General features: G+C 38.3%; 2 protein-coding genes across 15 annotated transcripts in view; one reads left to right on the top strand and one right to left on the bottom strand.

Annotated features, from left to right (window-relative positions):
* The window catches only part of PACRGL (parkin coregulated like), a 47,815-nt gene that overhangs the window by 18,471 nt on the left and 11,732 nt on the right, over nucleotides 1-17,612 (top strand). For 4 of the 8 annotated variants that reach the window (XM_025385260.1, XM_025385262.1, XM_025385263.1 and 1 more), the window contains one exon: nucleotides 4,520-5,600. In XM_025385260.1, coding sequence (XP_025241045.1) covers nucleotides 4,520-4,576 — 57 coding nt within the window. In that variant the 3' untranslated portion in view covers nucleotides 4,577-5,600. Of the gene's footprint in view, nucleotides 1-2,083; nucleotides 2,165-4,519; nucleotides 5,601-17,612 lie in introns of those variants that run through there. The other 4 variants (XM_025385258.1, XM_025385257.1, XM_025385259.1 and 1 more) reach the window with 2 other exon arrangements.
* Nucleotides 5,669-17,612, bottom strand: part of KCNIP4 (potassium voltage-gated channel interacting protein 4) — a 1,213,657-nt gene continuing 1,201,713 nt past the window's right edge. For 6 of the 7 annotated variants that reach the window (XM_025385254.1, XM_025385250.1, XM_025385255.1 and 3 more), the window contains 4 exons: nucleotides 12,245-12,352; nucleotides 10,372-10,476; nucleotides 9,713-9,775; nucleotides 5,669-7,744 (listed from right to left, as the gene is read on the bottom strand). In XM_025385254.1, coding sequence (XP_025241039.1) covers nucleotides 7,697-7,744; nucleotides 9,713-9,775; nucleotides 10,372-10,476; nucleotides 12,245-12,352 — 324 coding nt within the window. In that variant the 3' untranslated portion in view covers nucleotides 5,669-7,696. Of the gene's footprint in view, nucleotides 7,745-9,480; nucleotides 9,776-10,371; nucleotides 10,477-12,244; nucleotides 12,353-17,612 lie in introns of those variants that run through there. The other variant, XM_025385249.1, reaches the window with a different exon arrangement.

Genomic DNA, 17,612 nt, shown 5'->3' on the forward strand with positions numbered 1-17,612 from the left:
AAAGTTCTGATCATAAATCACATTGTATAGACTACCTGGTGTTGCCCGAAACTCCCATGTTGACAAGGATACCCTATCTGGCAGGACATTCCAAGAGCTTAGAGGTTATCATTAAAGAGCTAGGGGCAAGGGCCAAACATTAGGCAAGGGACATACATACCGTTAGAAAGATTAACGTCTTAGGTAGGACCTCCCTGTCTGCGTTCTTCTGTATTTCACAGCTGAGGTATGATTTTGATCATGGGTCCACTGTTTTTTCTTGGATCCATCCATATGAGAGATCCTAGAACTATATTTTTAACTTCCTATTCCACAAATAGTGTAATACACACCAAGAACCACCTGGTTAACACTGTAAGAAGTAGGGGCGATGGTGACTATCAGGATAGATATGCTCATAAGTGGTAGATGAAATTCCATGAGGTTTCAGGTGAGGAGAAGACATAGTGAGAATAGTCTCTCAAGCCTTGACATTTGAGGAGTCTTAGGACAGAAGAAAGAGAATCTTGGCAGATAATTGTAAGCTTCATGTCAGGGGGTGTGGCTGACCAGCTACGGGAATTTCACACTAATGTACAAAGTGATTCATTGAAATATTCAGTAGTTTAATAATCGTCTCTTGCACTCTGCTATCCTGTTTTGTGCCAGGTGTGCCAAGCATTGAGAAGATAATCCTGAGCAGAAACAGGCATGCTCTCAGCCCTTGTGGAGATTGTTGGTTTTGATTTTGTTTTTTGTGTTTGTTTTTTGCAGGTGGGTGGGGGATGTAGAAATAAGCAGCAAGGACATCTGCTGAGAATATTGGGATGGAGTCAAGGGGAAGTGATATGTAGAGAAAAGGAATCACACTGGATCCTTCCTCAAAGTCAGTCAAGCAAGGCTTCCTAAATAGCCTCTCAGTCCCACCTCCAGTGGCAGAAAAGGCCAGATTAACAATTGTACACATTTGTTTTGTTTTTTAATCTTTCTGGGTCAGTGGCATTTATCTTTGGTCATTTACATTCCTCAGAGCTCTCATTTTCCTAGACAAGGACTGGAAGGTTATCTAGCTTTCCTGGGCTGCCAGCATTTTGGGAAGACCTAGACACCACCCTGACCGTCCGATCCTGGTATTATATAAAGAGCTCTAGAAATAGGTTGTGTGAGGGTTAGTTCCTGGTCTGTTACCACTCACTATGAGACAGACACCACTGAGGATGTCAGTGAGTTGCTATCGGACCCCCTTCGTCCCTCACCCCCATCTTCCATACCTTTCAGCCTCAAAGCCTTGTTTTTCATCTGGTTTACAGACTTCTACATTAGATGCTTATTGGAAGAAAGGGTATTCTTCTAGAAGAAATTTTTCAAAACCAGTTACTGAACCCCTATATACAACTCATTTTTTCCTGTATGCAAAATAAACTATACCTTTCCTGAGCTACAAATGTATGGGACTTTACAGAGGGAATAAATCACCTAAAAATCTTGCTTAAAATGCAGAATCTGGGCTTCTGCCCTGGGATTCCGGTTAAGTATGACATGAGACCCAAGAATCTGCATTTTTAAACAGCATCTCAAGTGATTCTGATGCTGATGGCCCCTGGATCTGCCTATTAACCTCTGTGCTATACAGGGTGTATACAGATTCAGTAGGGTAATGCAGTCTGAAGAAAGCAACTGGAAGACTAGAGAGGGACCCTCTCCATCCCCAGGGCGTTCACTATTACTAAATTACTCATGTAAATCCTCTGTCCTTTGTCCTCTCTTCCCTTTTTATTGCGGGAAAATGTGTGCTTTAGAGGCAAAGCTTTCCATCATGGTCTTCAATGCTCTTGCAGATTACAAAATCGCAAAATATGCTATTTTATAGAAAACTTCAGATAGCATACTGTAGCAGATTTTATAGGATTGGTTTTACTTGAAATAATGTAAATTGTTTTTTAAAACAAATACAGAGGTACCTATAACATAAATTTCAATGAGATGCTTCCTAAGAGAAGCCTTGAAATCTAAAACAAGGGGTGCTTCTGAAGATTTACTTATGCATATGGTGAACATTGTTAAGTTTAAAGTAATTTCGTTTCCCCTAATCTTACTTTAAAAGCTTTCCAAGAGATTAATGGACAAGAAATTCAAAGAGCCAATCACCAGTGCATTACAAAAGCTAGAGCAACGTGGCGGAAGTGTAAGTAGAATCTTATTCCTTAGGTCTTTTTTTTTTTTTTAAACTTTTAGGCATATTATTAAATCGACTATATATTTAACATATACTGTCTCATTTCAGCCACGGGTAACTATGTGAAATTGATACTGTTATTTTCCTTTTAGAACTCAGAGTTTCTATCTCTAGGTCAAGCCCTGCTGCTCAGACCAGACTCAGATTGAATAAATGTAGGGCTTATGTACTTTCACAGTGCTTAATATGGCATTCCATGTGGCACAGTGGTACAGTTTTTTTTTCTTTAAAGTATTTTCAGTGGTTTAGTTTTGACCATTGAAAAGTTCAGAAAACCAAATGATTAACTTAGCTCATTGAGGAAAAATACTTTTTTCTCTTTCATTTGCTGTCTTTCTGACTCAGACGTCCAGATGATTGCACTATTCTGTCTGTAAGTGCGTGCATACCACATAGATGTAGACACACACACACACATGCACACACAGTGCTGGAATAGTTTAATTGGTTATTCTAACTTTTCAAGGTACAAAAATATGGAGGATTTCATAACTATATGGTGTCAAATTACTAGACTAATTGAACTTTCAGCATTTGAAGGAAGCATTCAGATAATCTCATCTTAGAAATATTTCCATAAAAGCAGTCCTTGCTTGTGGGAATTTTGTTTAATCAGATCTTAATAATAGAATTACATGTGACTATCTTAACATTGCATAATTTAGTTCCATTCTAGGTACTTCTGAAGGAATTAGTTATGAGAAAATTTGCCTGATCATATACAGTTTTTAAAATGGCAGACATAAAGCTTTAGCGAAATTACCTCGTTTGACCAATTTCAGTGGGTTGTTTGATTATATTCTTTCCATGATGGATGCCTAGAATACAGTTTACAAGAGGAAGTAAGTCCCAAAGCCTACTAGGTAATAAATTTCTTTGTTGTGTTTGGGTCCTAGGCAGAGAATTAGCATTCGGACACCTTGAGGAGCTGTGCAGAACCTTCCCCTAGCTAATCCCATGTCTCCTCTGCAGCAAGGAAATTCTTGCTTGCTCTTCTGAGAATTTAAATGCAAAATATATTTCTCCTTTCTTCTTCTGTGGAGTGGAAGTGAACAAATGCTAAATAATGATGCCACAGCTTTTCAGTGGGAAACTCTCCCTAGGTAGTTTTCCATATCCTGTGGGCCAGTATGGGAAATGGGACAAGTAGAAAGGGACAGGCCAAGCATATTAGATTTTGTGGTGGGAGTGGAGGGGGTGTGGAGGAGGAGATAGTATACATGTAAATAAAGTTTAGAAACAACACATTAAGATTTGGAAGGGGAACACAGGTATACTTGAGCAATCCAGGATCCCAGAAATATCAAATTCTTTCTTTACTACTCCATCTTACTAGCTTTGAATGTTGCTAATACAGAATTTTTAAAAAGATTTTGTAGTTAATTACTTATTTTCTTCTGACTTCTCTTGTTTTCTCGTTATGTCCTACATAATATTTTAATAATAGATTGCAATAGAAAATTTTCTATTGCAATTACATGCCAAAGACTTTCTCTTGGCTTAATTACTATTGTGCTAGCCTCTATTACTTTGTAATCCTTCATGAAATTAATGCTCTTTTTTCTCTTTTGAGAGCGTAAAAGCTTATATATCTTCCTTTCTTTAAATATTAGAAATAAGTCTTTAAAAATGAGTGTTCTTAGTTGTGGTTTCTCATTTCTTAGGACTTGTGTATATCAATGATGGAACTATTCAACGTCTGGGTACAGGAAAATATCTGTTACAGATAGTCACAGTGTTACTTTCTTAGAACTGATCTGCCTTAAATTTGAAATCAGTTCATTCTTAGCCTGATTTGTTTTTTTTTTTCTAAGTGAAATGCATATTTATTTTGGGAAAGGCACAACACAAATCCTGATCTTTATTGGTTGTTTGGGAACTTAATACATGGCAGGTACTCTGCAGAGTACTTTTTAGACATGAAACTCATTTACTCTTCCTAGTCATCAGAGGGAGATTCTATTGTTATCTCCCTCTAAAGATCAAGAAACTTAGGCACAGAGAAGTAATTAGTCCAGGTTTGACAAATAAGTGACCAGTAGATGCTGAATTCAGATACTGGTAGTCTGGCTTCTAACTACTTCTCTAGTTAGATACTTCAAAAAAAAAAAAAAAGAAAGAAAGAAAGAAATAGCCTATATTTTATTTAACGCAGTGAAAAGTCCTCCTTATTTCATCATTTTGTTCTTACCCCCTTTTTTTGTTTTGAGTTTTGGATACTTTCTAGGCATATTCCTGCAAATACAATACCTGTTAGGGGAAGTCTGCATGATACTAATGATGCTCAATTTTTTCTGTTGACAGGGAAGCCTTAGCATCATCAAATCTAAAATTCCAACGTACTGCTCCATATGCTGTTGAAGAAGGGAGCCAACAAAAATTGTTTTTACTACCTGGTGACGTGTCAAACACTGACTGTGGGTACTCATGGAACCTTTATTCCATGTATTTTATTCTTTTGTAAATCACGGCCACCCTTCATTATTTACTAGGTTAAAATGAATATACACTGAATCAAAGTTATTCAGCAACAAAAAAGAACAGTTACTAATGGAAAGTTACTAAAATAAGTTCTGTAAGAGTACCATTTTCTGAGGTTTTTTTTTTTAATTTTTATTATTTGTGCAAAGAACCATTGAGTTGGCAAGATAAGATGCATTTGTATTTTCTGGTGCCTTTTTATTTATAACACTTTTTTGGCAAACAATTTGTAGCTGTGCCCTGATTTTTATAGATAGTTTGCCGTTTCTTGGGTTTAATATTTAACAAGACTGTAGAAATTTAAAATAGTGGACAAATGTTAACACACTTTTAAAAAATTGTTTTAAAAGAGAGAAGGGATCTTGCTTTGTTGCCAGACTGCAGTGCAGTGGCATGATCGTAGCTCACTGCAAGCCTCAAATTTTAGTGCTCAGATGATTCTTTCATCTTAGCTTCCCGATTAGCTGGGACTACATGGTGGCACATGCCACCATGCCTGGCTAATTTTAAAATTTGCTTGTAGAGATGGGATCTCACTCTGTTGTCCAGGCTGGTCTCAGTTCTGGCCAGTGATCCTCCTACAATGAACTTCCAAAGTGCTGGGATTACAAGTGTGAGCCACCATGCCTGGCCCCATGAATACACTATTAATTATTGTTTGTAAATATGTATTGTATAATGTACAATGCTTGGAAAATTTTTTCAGAGTATTCTAGAATAGTTTAAGAAATTTTTTCTAATTCTGTAAATTCTATTACAAGTATGTTGTTTATTACAACTCATTACAACTACCTAAATTTTAGGTGTTAACTCTATTTAAGTAAATACTATTTTTGCATTTCATAGCCAGAAAATACTGATGTTCACGTAAGGATATTCAGCAATTAAAATGTTAAAACTTGTACATGCATTGATGGATTTTGTTGTGCTTATGTTTAGCAATTTTTAAGAAGCTTTTAAAACTTAATTTAGACATAGTTCAGAATTTTGATGTAATAGAAGCGATTCCTTCTGCAAGAGAGGAGCAGAGGAGAGGAAGAGAAATGGAAAACAAGAATAAGACCTTCTATCTTATGAGCAAAAGGAGAGGCCATAGAGATTTCTGTAGCCACACCGAATCCAAGGCATGAAAGGGATGGAAAGGAAAGATGGGTCTTGCGGAGCAGCAGTGTTGCATCTCAGCAGCTTTGCAGAATGCACTTTCCTTGCTCTATTCCCCAAACACCTGGAGTGACCTCTACGATTCTCATTTCAGGTATAATCTCACAACTGTAGTTTGAAAGAGTACAAGTAATTTCTGAGGATTCTTAATGTAGAAATGCCCACCCTGCCTCAGAGCTTGTCCTTCCTGAGCCCTTTGTCTAGCATACTTTTTCCTCTGGTCTCTACTCCCTTGTCACATCCTCTGATCATACTAGCTACAACAGCTGCCTGCCCACTGGCCTTGCTTTTACCTGTTTTCATTGCATTGAGGGACCACCCAGAGCTATCTGCGATCTAGAAAATAGTATAAGATTTAGTTTTAAATCTAATAATTACAAAAAATTCTTGGAAAAGACCTATAATATAGACAGTAGAGTTATAAACATTTTATTTTGCTTTTATTTTTTCTTTTTGAAATACAAAATGTGCACATTGAGTTTACACAAACACGCGATGGCAAATTTCAGTGTACATGTATTGTACTACTCTTAATTTCTACACTGGTGATAGCAGGGCAGCTTTCAACATCCTATCTCTACACCAGAATAGATACCTGATTTATTGTTGCAAAGACAGTTGCAAATTTCCTCCTTCTGTAGCCTCTTGGTCTTTGTGATATTTCTACAAAACAGGGACGATGATGTGTGTCTTTAGTAATGTGGCAACTTTACGGTTTTGGCTAAGATGATTAAAAATAATCTGAATTGTTGGAATTTTATAATCTGAATTGTTGGAATTTTATGATGCACTAAATCATATTGTAATCTGGATTAGTTGTTGAGCACTTATTTTCTACTGAATCTTGGTAGTAGTTGTCAATGTAATGGAACCACTGGTGCTTTCAAAGTGAATTTTGCTTGCTGTTTGTTTGTTCCTAGTAGACAGTGGGGTAGTCAAGGTTTCTTTGTCCCTGAATGGCTTGTAATATAAACATGCTGTAAGGAAGTCAGGGGAAAGAGGACAGATTTGGCCTTTAATGCTGTTAGGATTACTTGTTATTAAGTATTAACATATATTGGAGGATAGATATCCTGACCCTTTGCATATGTCTGTAAACATCCTTGTTTTGTTTGATGCCGTCTTGAACTTCCACTTGATGATACAATGGAAAACAGCCTGTAAGATTAAACAAATCCAAAATTATATATATTATATAGGCCTTGGCTGTAATGTATGATGGAAAATTAAATGCTTAAGTTTCGTTAGGCATATGCTGATATCTGATGATAAATGTTTAAAAATACCAGATAAAATTTCTAATAGAAGGTGGGAAGGAAGGCCATAGAAACTGGAACTATATGTTTAATTGTAGTAATCTTATTTGTTTACTTAAAGTATATAAATGGAATTACAGCATTCAGACATGAAAATTAATTTCTGGAAATTAAATGCAGATGTCAGTATATTAGAAAACCATTCAAAATCCTAGGACTGAATACATACAAATGAGTAGCAAAAAACACTGGTATTTTAAAATCACTGATATGTGAAAGCCTCAATAATCCCATGGCTAAGGAATCAATAAAACTATACGCCAGATTCTATTACTTTTGAATATTCACAGAGTATGAAATGAGTTAGAACATCCCATGAACTCAGTGGCATTATGGAAAGGATGCAAATTTATAACTGAGAAACTCAAATCTTTTGGGGATTGCTTTATATTAAAACAAAGCTTGTTTGCATAATATGCTTCAGTGTCAAGCTGAGCAATCTATGCTAAAAGTGGTAGCTCCGACTTTAAGGGTGGTAGAATAGTTCACATTTGTCTGTTGGATTCAGGATCTAGTTGACAAGTTAAATCACATTTTCAAAGAGCTGCATGGAGCGCATTATGTTTTCATCCTGTAAGGGAGAAACAGAGCGATTAAATTCACCATATCTGCAAGGGAAAGTACACTATTTTGCCCCTAAGTATTGCCCCCTCCCACCAACCACCTATGCCAAAAGCTCAGATATTAAGTGTTTGCAAATATAAATGCCATTCTATCCGTTTTCCACATAGATGACGATGAAGGAGGACCCATTTTATATTTTGTGGAGTCTATTGACGGCATTAAACCACTTTATTTAAATCTTTACTTGGTATTTAATAGAGGATATTTCTCAAATCATAATGCCAAAATGGAAACTACAGAGGCGCAGAGGTAAGTCAAAGCAAATGAGAATTTTGGCTTTCTATGTAGATCACAGGCCAAATCACACAGACTTTTATACAGGTACAAGGAAAATTGTGTGTGTGTATGAGCCAGTAGTTCATGAAGATAGGAGGCAGGATAGTGGATTAAGAGGGAACATGTTTGCAGTAATCATTTCTTTCTCTGTCTGCAAGTTATGGCTAAATCTGTGTTGCCTGAAGGAGACTTTAAAAATGAATGGTCTCCATTACAGAGAAAGGATTGGGGAGCAGAAACGACTGCCCAGTGGCTGTGTTCAGTTTAGCGTATTCTTTAGAAATGAGTTAGGGGACAGATTTTTTGCATTATTGGAGCACTTGTCGGTTGCATGTGAATAGCACTTAGTGAGCTGTTTATGGTAGTGGTAAATGGTGGCTGAACCAATAATGGCTTCCACTGCTAGAAACCAAGTAACAACGTCACCACCAAGCAGCTTAATGTCACCAAACTAATTCACTCAAAGACCACCACATTGAAATCCAAGTTGAGAAACAAGCAGACATCCAGAAAGGTAAGAACAACAATTTAAAAATACAGAAACAACAGATTTGTTTTCATGATTATTTGAATTTTTTTTTTTTTCGAGGCATAGTCTATTTCTATTGCCCAAGTGATCCTCCCAAGTAGCTGAGACTTCAGCCACGTGCCACCATGCCCAGCTAACTTAATTTTTTTTTTTGTAGAGATGGGGTCTTGCTATGTTGCCCACATTGGTCTCAAGTTATTTTCCTGCCTCAGCCTCCCAAAGTGCTGGGATTACAGTTGTGAGCTACTGTACCAGGCCTTAACAATTTTTAACTGTGGTTCTACTCACATATCAAGTCAGATAATTCTAAGTAAGCTAACACTGGTTTCTTCGATAGTGGGCTACTACCTGCAGTTCTCTTCAGAGAAAATTTTCCACTGTTTCTTTTTTGTGACAGAAGACCATTATTGAGTTCAGCCAAAGAGCCATTTCTTGTCCACATACACTAAAATAATGATTTTTCTCTTAGAAATCAGATAGAAGCTTGGCCTGTTGTGATGCATACTTGGCTATTTAGGAATTCTAATTCTAAGGAAATATGATAGATAATATGAGTTATGCTAACTCTGTGCAAAGAGAAATTCAAATTCTCATATATGTTTTACCCTCCATGATGAATACTCTCTAAGGAATTGGGGAATCAAAAACACAGTACAGGCTGGGTGCAGTGGCTCCGCCTGTAATCCCAGCACTTGGGGAGGCTGAGGTGGGTGGATCACGAGGTCAGGAGATAGAGACCATGGTTAAACCCTGTCTCTACTAAAAAATTAGCCAGGTGCAGTGGTGGGTACCTGTAGCCCCAGCTACTCGGGAGGCTGAAGCAGGAGAATGGTGTGAACCTGGGAGGCAGAGCTTGCAGTGAGCCGAGATCACAGCACTGCACTCCAGCCTAGGCAACATAGTGAGACTCTATGTAATTGGTGCTTGTTTTTAGAGTGTTAGGCTTATGTTGCAGGTTGTAGAAGTGGTAAACTTAGGCATATGATCTCTGTATTTTGCCCAGTTCATGCTAATACTCAGTTTAGCTGTTATGATAGCTGAAGTCATGCTAATACTCAGTTTAGCTGTTATGATAGCTGAAGTGATAGTTCTTACACTTTCATTACTTACTTTTTGGCAGCTTTCAATGAACTCATCTATGGTAACAACCCCATCTTTATTTTTGTCCATTTTCTGTTCAGGAAGAAAACAAAAAATTATATTTAGACTTATATCCCTTAATACCCTCACACCTGCACCAAATGAGCTGATAAAAAGAAAACCTAGCTGCTTATTTCACGTGGAGGATCTGTTTCAGAGCAGAAACCAGTAGTTTCTTAGAGATAAAAATGATAGGGCCAAATCCTTCTGGCTGTTCCCTTTTCAATATAATATGGTGAACATTTAGAGTCACTCTGTCCTAGGTAAAATCCTATCTTTTAGATATGACAGAGCTCGGCCAATTTGCTGAAACTTTCAGAGCTTTCTTTTTGTCTCATCTGTAAAATGGGATTAATGAGGATTTATAGGATTCTTGTAAAAACCGAATGAAAACAAAACTTGTGAAATATGAGAATTGTTTAAATGTTGTATCTTGGATTTAGTGAATGTTCAATGAGTGTAGTTATCAGCATTGCAAATTCAAAATCAAAGCTATTAAATTAATAGGATGATAAATACTGTTTTGTCTCAGTAAAAAGTATTTTCCTTTGCATCATCGTGGTGCTTGGCAAACATCAGGAAATTTTCTCCTAATTTCATTCCCTCTTGACTTCCGTTTCCATTCCTACCTGAAAAAATGTTTCGACATGTTGTCTGGGAGCATCTTCTTTGAGGACAGGATATGTACATTTACCCATCATGTCGTATATTGCTTTCATTATATCAAGCATTTCCTGAAAAGTAAAAGGCTTATGTGAGGTTGCACACATGTATGAAGAAACCATTCTAAGAAGCTCTGACAGATTTTTCCTACTCAATGACGACTGTTGGTTGTCCCAAAGGAAAAGCCAACAAACAGCTTTCTGCCTCAAGAGCAGAAGAATCAGATGTGAGAATGAATTCTGATCTCTTGGTTTCAAAATGAAGCAAATTTCCATGTATCTACCATAGTCAGGAAAAGAATATGCTGGTTTAATGTTTGGATTTCTGTAGACTTTAAGTAGACCATGCTTATTTAATTGAATTGTTATATATCTTACTTGTTGATCATCAGTTTCCATCTATTGAGAGTCAAATATACTGCACACCATATATTGAGAAAAAACACCATTTAGAATTAGTGAAATTAATTGGTAAGTCTTAAAGTTCATTAGGATTTTTGTTGTATTTTTCCTACTATGGCTTTAACTGAAGTCACATGTGAAGACCAGTCAAAATATTTTGACCCTGGGAAACACCTTGAAATTTTATTAAAACAGTCTAATTTTTGCCTTACCATTTTCATTCTTATGAGAGTAAAAATAATGTCTAATAACTTAAACATGTAGATGTATTGTTGCACATGAAAGATCTCTCGACTAGGTTGATAATACAGGTATATACTTTTAAGAGTATTCAATTCTATTATAAATGATAAAGTAATTTGTAAACAGGTGAAACCTTTTAAGATGTTTTAAGCATAGATAAGTAGCAAGTAGTTTGTTAGACACAGGCAGAATTCTTGAGATGTGTTAAAACATAGAAAGGAATTGAAGAACAAGACATACCTAATACTCCTGAGGTACCTGGGTAATAAATATTCAGGGTGTAAAAATATACAAGAAACACTATTTAGGATATGCTGCATATACATGAATACTTAATAGTCATTGAGGTCTTAATTTGGCACCCAGTGGTGACAGCTATTCTGGCCCCAGGTGTCCTCTGTGCAAGAAACACAAATGAAACTCATGACTACTTATCAGGCTATACTTGTGGCCAGGCACACTTGCACCTGTGTCTCTCCAATAGAGCAAGTTCATGTCACTGGCTGTTGGCCCCAGGCACCTTTTGTGTGTGGGGTCTCTCTCTTGCTCAAAATGCAATTCTGGGAAAGGCTTGTGAGGCAGAGAGAGACAGGACATAGGCACACAGCATGCTCAGGATTCAGGGAGTATGGTCTTTCAACCCCACTTGCATCCTATCCTGTGTAGTTAACTTACCGGTGCCTTTGCTTCTCGCTGTGTTTTAAACTGTTTTAATAAACTGTAATACGAGTATCTTAATTTGGTCTGTGAGCCTTGTTTCCTGGATAGTCTTCCTCAAAGTGCATTTGGAGACCCTACCATTGCATCAGGCCATTCCACAATCCCCATGATTGTAAAATTGCATTTCCTTATGGATCACATGCTATGGGGAAAAGAAAGGCTTCAGGCTAAATATTGAAACATGGCTTGGATACATTTTCTTTCTGATTCCAACCATGGTCCTGATACTGTGAATGGAATAAAGATGCCAGCAGGAAAAAAGTGTATAATCTTTGTGTTACATATTTACTTTGGAGCTTCACCATAAACCTTTTCTATCTATTCCAAATTTTTAATTATACATCTTTCTTCCACTACATAAAATACTTCAGATTTCCTGAGAAAAACTTTTCAAATTAATAATTGCAATTAATATTTTAAAGTTAAGAAATGAAAATCTTCCAAATTATTGCTATGGTGGTGAGGTATCCCTTACCTCTTTAGTGATGTAGCCATCTTTATTTATATCATACAGATTAAATGCCCAATTGAGTTTTTCTTGTACTGTCCCCCGGAGCAAAATGGAAAGACCTTTGATGAAATCCTAAAAAGAAAGAAAAATACAATTTTATATGACATTTCTAAAAGAAAAAAAAAAAAAGAAAAATGATGGAAGTAAGGGCTACAACCCTCTGGAATTTGAACCATTTATTTAGCAAAATGATTGATGTGTTATTGGTTGTCTATTTTTCAGACTTCTCTGTGGGCATAAATCACTCGTTAGTCTTAACATTTTCATCTTGTAATTGGAAACTGAGTTAAATCAATGGTAGTACTGGAAATTGTACCAATGGATACCCACACATCAAGAGGCTTGAGTATAAGTGGTATTGGCTTTCCAGTGCAAGCACACATGATATACTAGAAGAATCTAATAGTTTCTTCTTCTTTTTTTTTTTTTCCTAAATACAAGTGCACACATAACACACTTCAATGAAAAAACGTTTGCTACTGAGAAATGTGGCTGACCATAGAAGATAAACCAATTGTGGTCTCTAATTAGAAATCCAGTTATAATTTACATGTGGACAGTGGGTAAGAGCATGGAGCTGGAAAGGACAGACTGCCTGGTTTCACCCTCCAGCTGTATTACTGGATGGCTTTGTGTCTTCAGGCAACTTAACATCCCTTTGCCTCAATTTTCATATCTGTAAAATGGAGCTAATAATAGTATCTACCTCTTCACAATTTTATGAGGATTGAAAAAGAGGCTGCTTATAATTGTCCCTGGCAAGGACATTGGCTGTGTAGGTTTTTGTTAAGTAAATGGAGCCCTCAGTTTGTATCCTGGTTAAGCTGGTTTGATTGCATTGCAGACTGGCCAGATTAACTTGATTAAATTCATTTAGATATATATATATATATATATATATATTTTTTTTTTTTTTTGAGATGGAATCTTGCTCTGTTGCCCAGGCTGGAGTGCAGTGGCGTGATCTTGGCTCACTGCAACTTCCACCTCCTACCTCCCTGGTTCAAGCAATTCTTCTGCCTCAGCCTCCCGAGTAGCTGGGACTACAGGCATCCGCTACCATGCCTGGCTAATTTTTGTATTTTTGGTAGAGATGGGGGTTTCACCATGTTGGTCAGGCTGGTCTCGAACTCCTGACCTTATGATCTGCCCGCCTTGGCCTCTCAAAGTGCTGGGATTACAGGCATGAGCCACCGTGCCCGGCCAGATTTGTTGTTGTTATGTACAGCAGAGTTAACGTTACAATGTGCCGTATTCAGTTTATAATCCAGTTTTAAGTAGGAATGAAAGCAGAGGGGAAATCCAAGTCTTCTGGGTGAATTTGCATTATATCTCCCTTTCCCACATTCCCTTATTTTATAGCTGTATTTCTGTCCGAATTTCTCAAATTGTTTTTTCTTTTTAAAATAAGTAATATCCATATAGTTCAACATTTAAAAATTATGTAGCCATCTGGTGAAAAACCTTTCTTCCATTCCTGGACCCAGCCACCTGTTCCTTTTACCTATAGACAACTGGCATAAATAGTTTGTATTTACTTCCAAGGAATTTTTGTGCATATACAAGTATAAGATACATTTGTTTGTCTTATTGGCTAACAGACTTCTATACTTTTTTTTCCACTTAACCATAAATCAGGGAAACAATTCAAGTTTCTGTTGTATATGTAAATGCATCATTGTTTATTTAACCAAATTGCTCTTTTACATTTTTTCTCATTGTTATTTCTAGGTATTTTAACCTTTCTGTTGCTGTTGTAAATGAGATATTTTTCTATCATATATTCTAAATTAGTTGTTTGTATGTATGAAAGCTATTGATTTCTGTGTAATTTTGTACCCTGTCAACTTGCTGATACCATATGTTGGTTTTCTTCTGGGTTTTCATGTGTGCCATAATAGTAGCTGCAAATGGAGTTAATTGTACCTGTTTTCTAATTTTTATATGTTTACTTTTTTCTAATTATATGGCCTAATATCTATAGAACAATGTTACATCATGTAAATTATAATAGATATTCTTAGTTTTTTCTTGAACTTCAGAATATTTCAATTCACTTTTAAGCATGATACTTAGTTTTATCATGGTGAAAATGGTACAACCATTCCACTTAGGCAAATTTATCAAGAATGGCCACTGACCTTTTTTGGCAAAAATGAAAAAGACAAAACCAGAAATAATTGTCAAATTCATATTGCAAGGGGCCCTGAATAGCCCAGTCAATTTTAAGAAAGAAAAACAAACTTGGAGGACTCACACTACCTAATTTCAAAATAGTACAAAGTTACATTAATCAAAACAGTGGTACTGGCATAAAGACAGATGTATACAACAGTAGAATAGAATTGAGTCTAGATATAAACCCAGCTGTCTGTGGCCAGTTGATTTTTCAATAATGGTGCCAGGACCATTCAATAGCTATGGAAAGAATAGTCTCAATATATGGTGCTGTGGCACCTGGATCACCATACTTAGTCTACTTCCCATTGGCATGCAAGTTAGAATGTCAAGTGAGAGAAGAAGAGAGAAGGCCACAAGGAATTCCAATATTTGGCAGGCACAGAGAGGAGAAGCTGGCAAAGCATCTTGAAAAGAAGTTGCTAAAGAAGTGAGTCAGGAGAACAGAGCATTTCCACAGGAAAGGATTGTTCATTTTGCTGCCAAGGTTGGAAAAATGTTCATTGGACCAGCAACATGGAGGTCACCAGCAAGTGATAGGGAACAGTCCAGTGGAGTAGGAGTGAAGAGTAATTTTTAATGAGGAGCACTCTGAATACTGAAGAGAAGAATCTAAAAAGAGTAAGAGTCAGAAATGGGCTGATGCTCCTGAGAAGGTGGGGAGGCTCCAGAACGCAGGTAGATGGGCCGACCTCAGAAGGGAGTTGATACAGGAGACAGAAGGACATGGTGTGGATGCCAGTAGCTGCTTTGCAGGTGGGAAGATGACTGCATTTCTGTCTGATAGCTTTAGTGAGTGTGAGGTGTTTGGGAGTGAGGAGCCAGGTAGAAGAGGTATGAATCTGAGGTTTGAGGAGAGAGGTGGGAGCTCTGCTACTAGGCAATAAGGTGATGTGCAAATTAGAAAAACGGAGACCTCCCTCAAATTATTTCCCTGCCATATTTTAGAAAATTATGACGTATAATGTAGTTTAATTAAAAGGTAATGACAGCCCTTGGAGGTGTGAGTGTACATCTTTCAAAACCAGCAGGCTGGGGATCATGGCTCATGCCTGTAATCCCAGCACTTTGGGTGGCAGAGGTGGGAGGGTTGTTTGAGCCCACGAGTTTGAGAGCAGCCTGAGCAACCCAGCCAGATCCAAATTAACAAGAACAACAAATTAACGGCATGGTGGTGCACACCTGTTGTCCCAGCTACTTGGGAGGCTGAGACAGGAATTGCTTGAGCCCAGAAGGTTGAGGCTACAGTGAACTAATTGCACCACTGTGCTTCAGCCTGGGTGACAGACCAAGACTCTGTCTCAAAAAAAAAAAAAAAAAAAAAAAATCCTTGGCTTTTTCAGAAGGTATAAAATATACATTGCAGAACACAGAGCCTTATTCACAGAAGATTGCTGAGCAGTTTTGAAAGCTAGATGAGGTTGATGGTTATTAATGTAAACTATTTTTTAAAAATTTACAAAGTAGTAACAATATGTCATTAATTTTAAGGGGAGCTGGCTACAGGGTCTTTGAAAACATGCTTAGAGTATTGGTTCTCAAAATATAATGTGCAACACCTGGGGAGCTTGCTAACAGATTTCTGGGACCTACCCCAAGAATGATTCATTAGGTTGGAGTGGGACCCCAAAATTTACATGTCTGACGCGTTCCAAGGGGAAGCCTATACTGCTTCCAGGGATCACACTTTGAGAACCACTGGCCTACAGTACTCATCATTGGCATTGACCTCACCACAATACAAAACAGAGTAACAGTGAAAGATTTTTTAAAGAGTACTTTTGGGGAACCCCCCAGCCGCAAGATGGCCAAATAGGAACAGCTCCAGTCTACAGCTCCCAGCATGAGCGACACAGAAGATGGGTGATTTCTGCATTTCCAGCTGAGGTACCAAGTTCATCTCATTGGGACTTGTTAGACAGTGGGTGCAGCCCATGGAGTGTGAGCCGAAGCGGGGTGGGGCATTGCCTCACCCAGGAAGTGCAAGGGGTCAAGGAATTCCCTTTCCTAGCCAAGGGAAGCTGTGACAGATGGTACCTGGAAAATCGGGACACTCTCACCCTAATACTGCACTTTTCCATTGTTCTTAGCAAATGGCACACCAGTAGATTATATCCCACACCTGGCTCGGGACGTTCCCACCCTAATACCGCACTTTTCCAATGGTCTTCGCAAATGGCACAGCAGGAGATTATATCCCGCACCTGGTTCGGAGGGTCCCACGCCCACAGAGCCTTGCTCACTGCTAGCACAGTGGTCCAAGATCAAAGTGCAAGGCAGAAGCGAGGCTAGGGGAGTGGCGTCCACCGTTGCTGAGGCTTGACTAGGTAAACAAAGCAGCCTGGAAGCTCGAACTAGGTGGAGCCCACTGCAGCTCAAGGAGGTCTGCCTGCCTCTGTAGACTCCACTTCTGGGGGCGGGGCATAGCTGAACAAAAGGCAGCAGAAACTTCTGCAGACTTAAACGTCCCTGTCTGACAGCTCTGAAGAGAGTAGTGGCTCTCCCAGCCTGGAGTTTGAGATCTGACAACAGACTGCCTCAAGTGGGTCCCTGACCCCCGAGTAGCCTAACTGGGAGACACCTCCCAGTAGGGGCCGCCTGACACCTCATACAGCCAGGTGCCCCTCTGAGATGAAGCTTCCAGAGGAAGGATCAGGCAGCAACATTTGCCGTTCTGCAATATTTGCTGTTCTGCAGCCTCTGCTGGTGATACCCAGGCAAACAGGGTCTGGAGTGGTCCTCCAGCAAAATCCACCAGACATGCAGCTGAGGGTCCTGACTGTTAGAAGGAAAACTAACAGAAAGGAATAGCATCAACATCAACAAAATGACGTCCACACCAAAACCCCATCTGTAGGTCGTCATCATCAAAGACAAAGGTAGATAAAACCACAAAGATGGGGAGAAACCAGAGCAAAAAAGCTGAAAATTCTAAAAATCAGAGCGCCTCTTCTCCAAAGGAATGCAGCTCCTCACCAGCAACGGAACAAAGCTGGATGGAGAATGACTTTGACGAGTTGACAAAGTAGGCTTCAAAAGATCACTAATAACAAACTTCTCCAAGCTAAAGGAAGATGTTTGAACGCATCGCGAAGGAACTAAAAGCCTTGAAGAAAGATTAGATGAATGGCTAACTAGAATAAATAGTGTAGAG

This window comes from Theropithecus gelada, chromosome 5 (assembly GCF_003255815.1).
Source record: "Theropithecus gelada isolate Dixy chromosome 5, Tgel_1.0, whole genome shotgun sequence".
NCBI classification, from domain to species: Eukaryota; Metazoa; Chordata; class Mammalia; order Primates; family Cercopithecidae; genus Theropithecus; species Theropithecus gelada.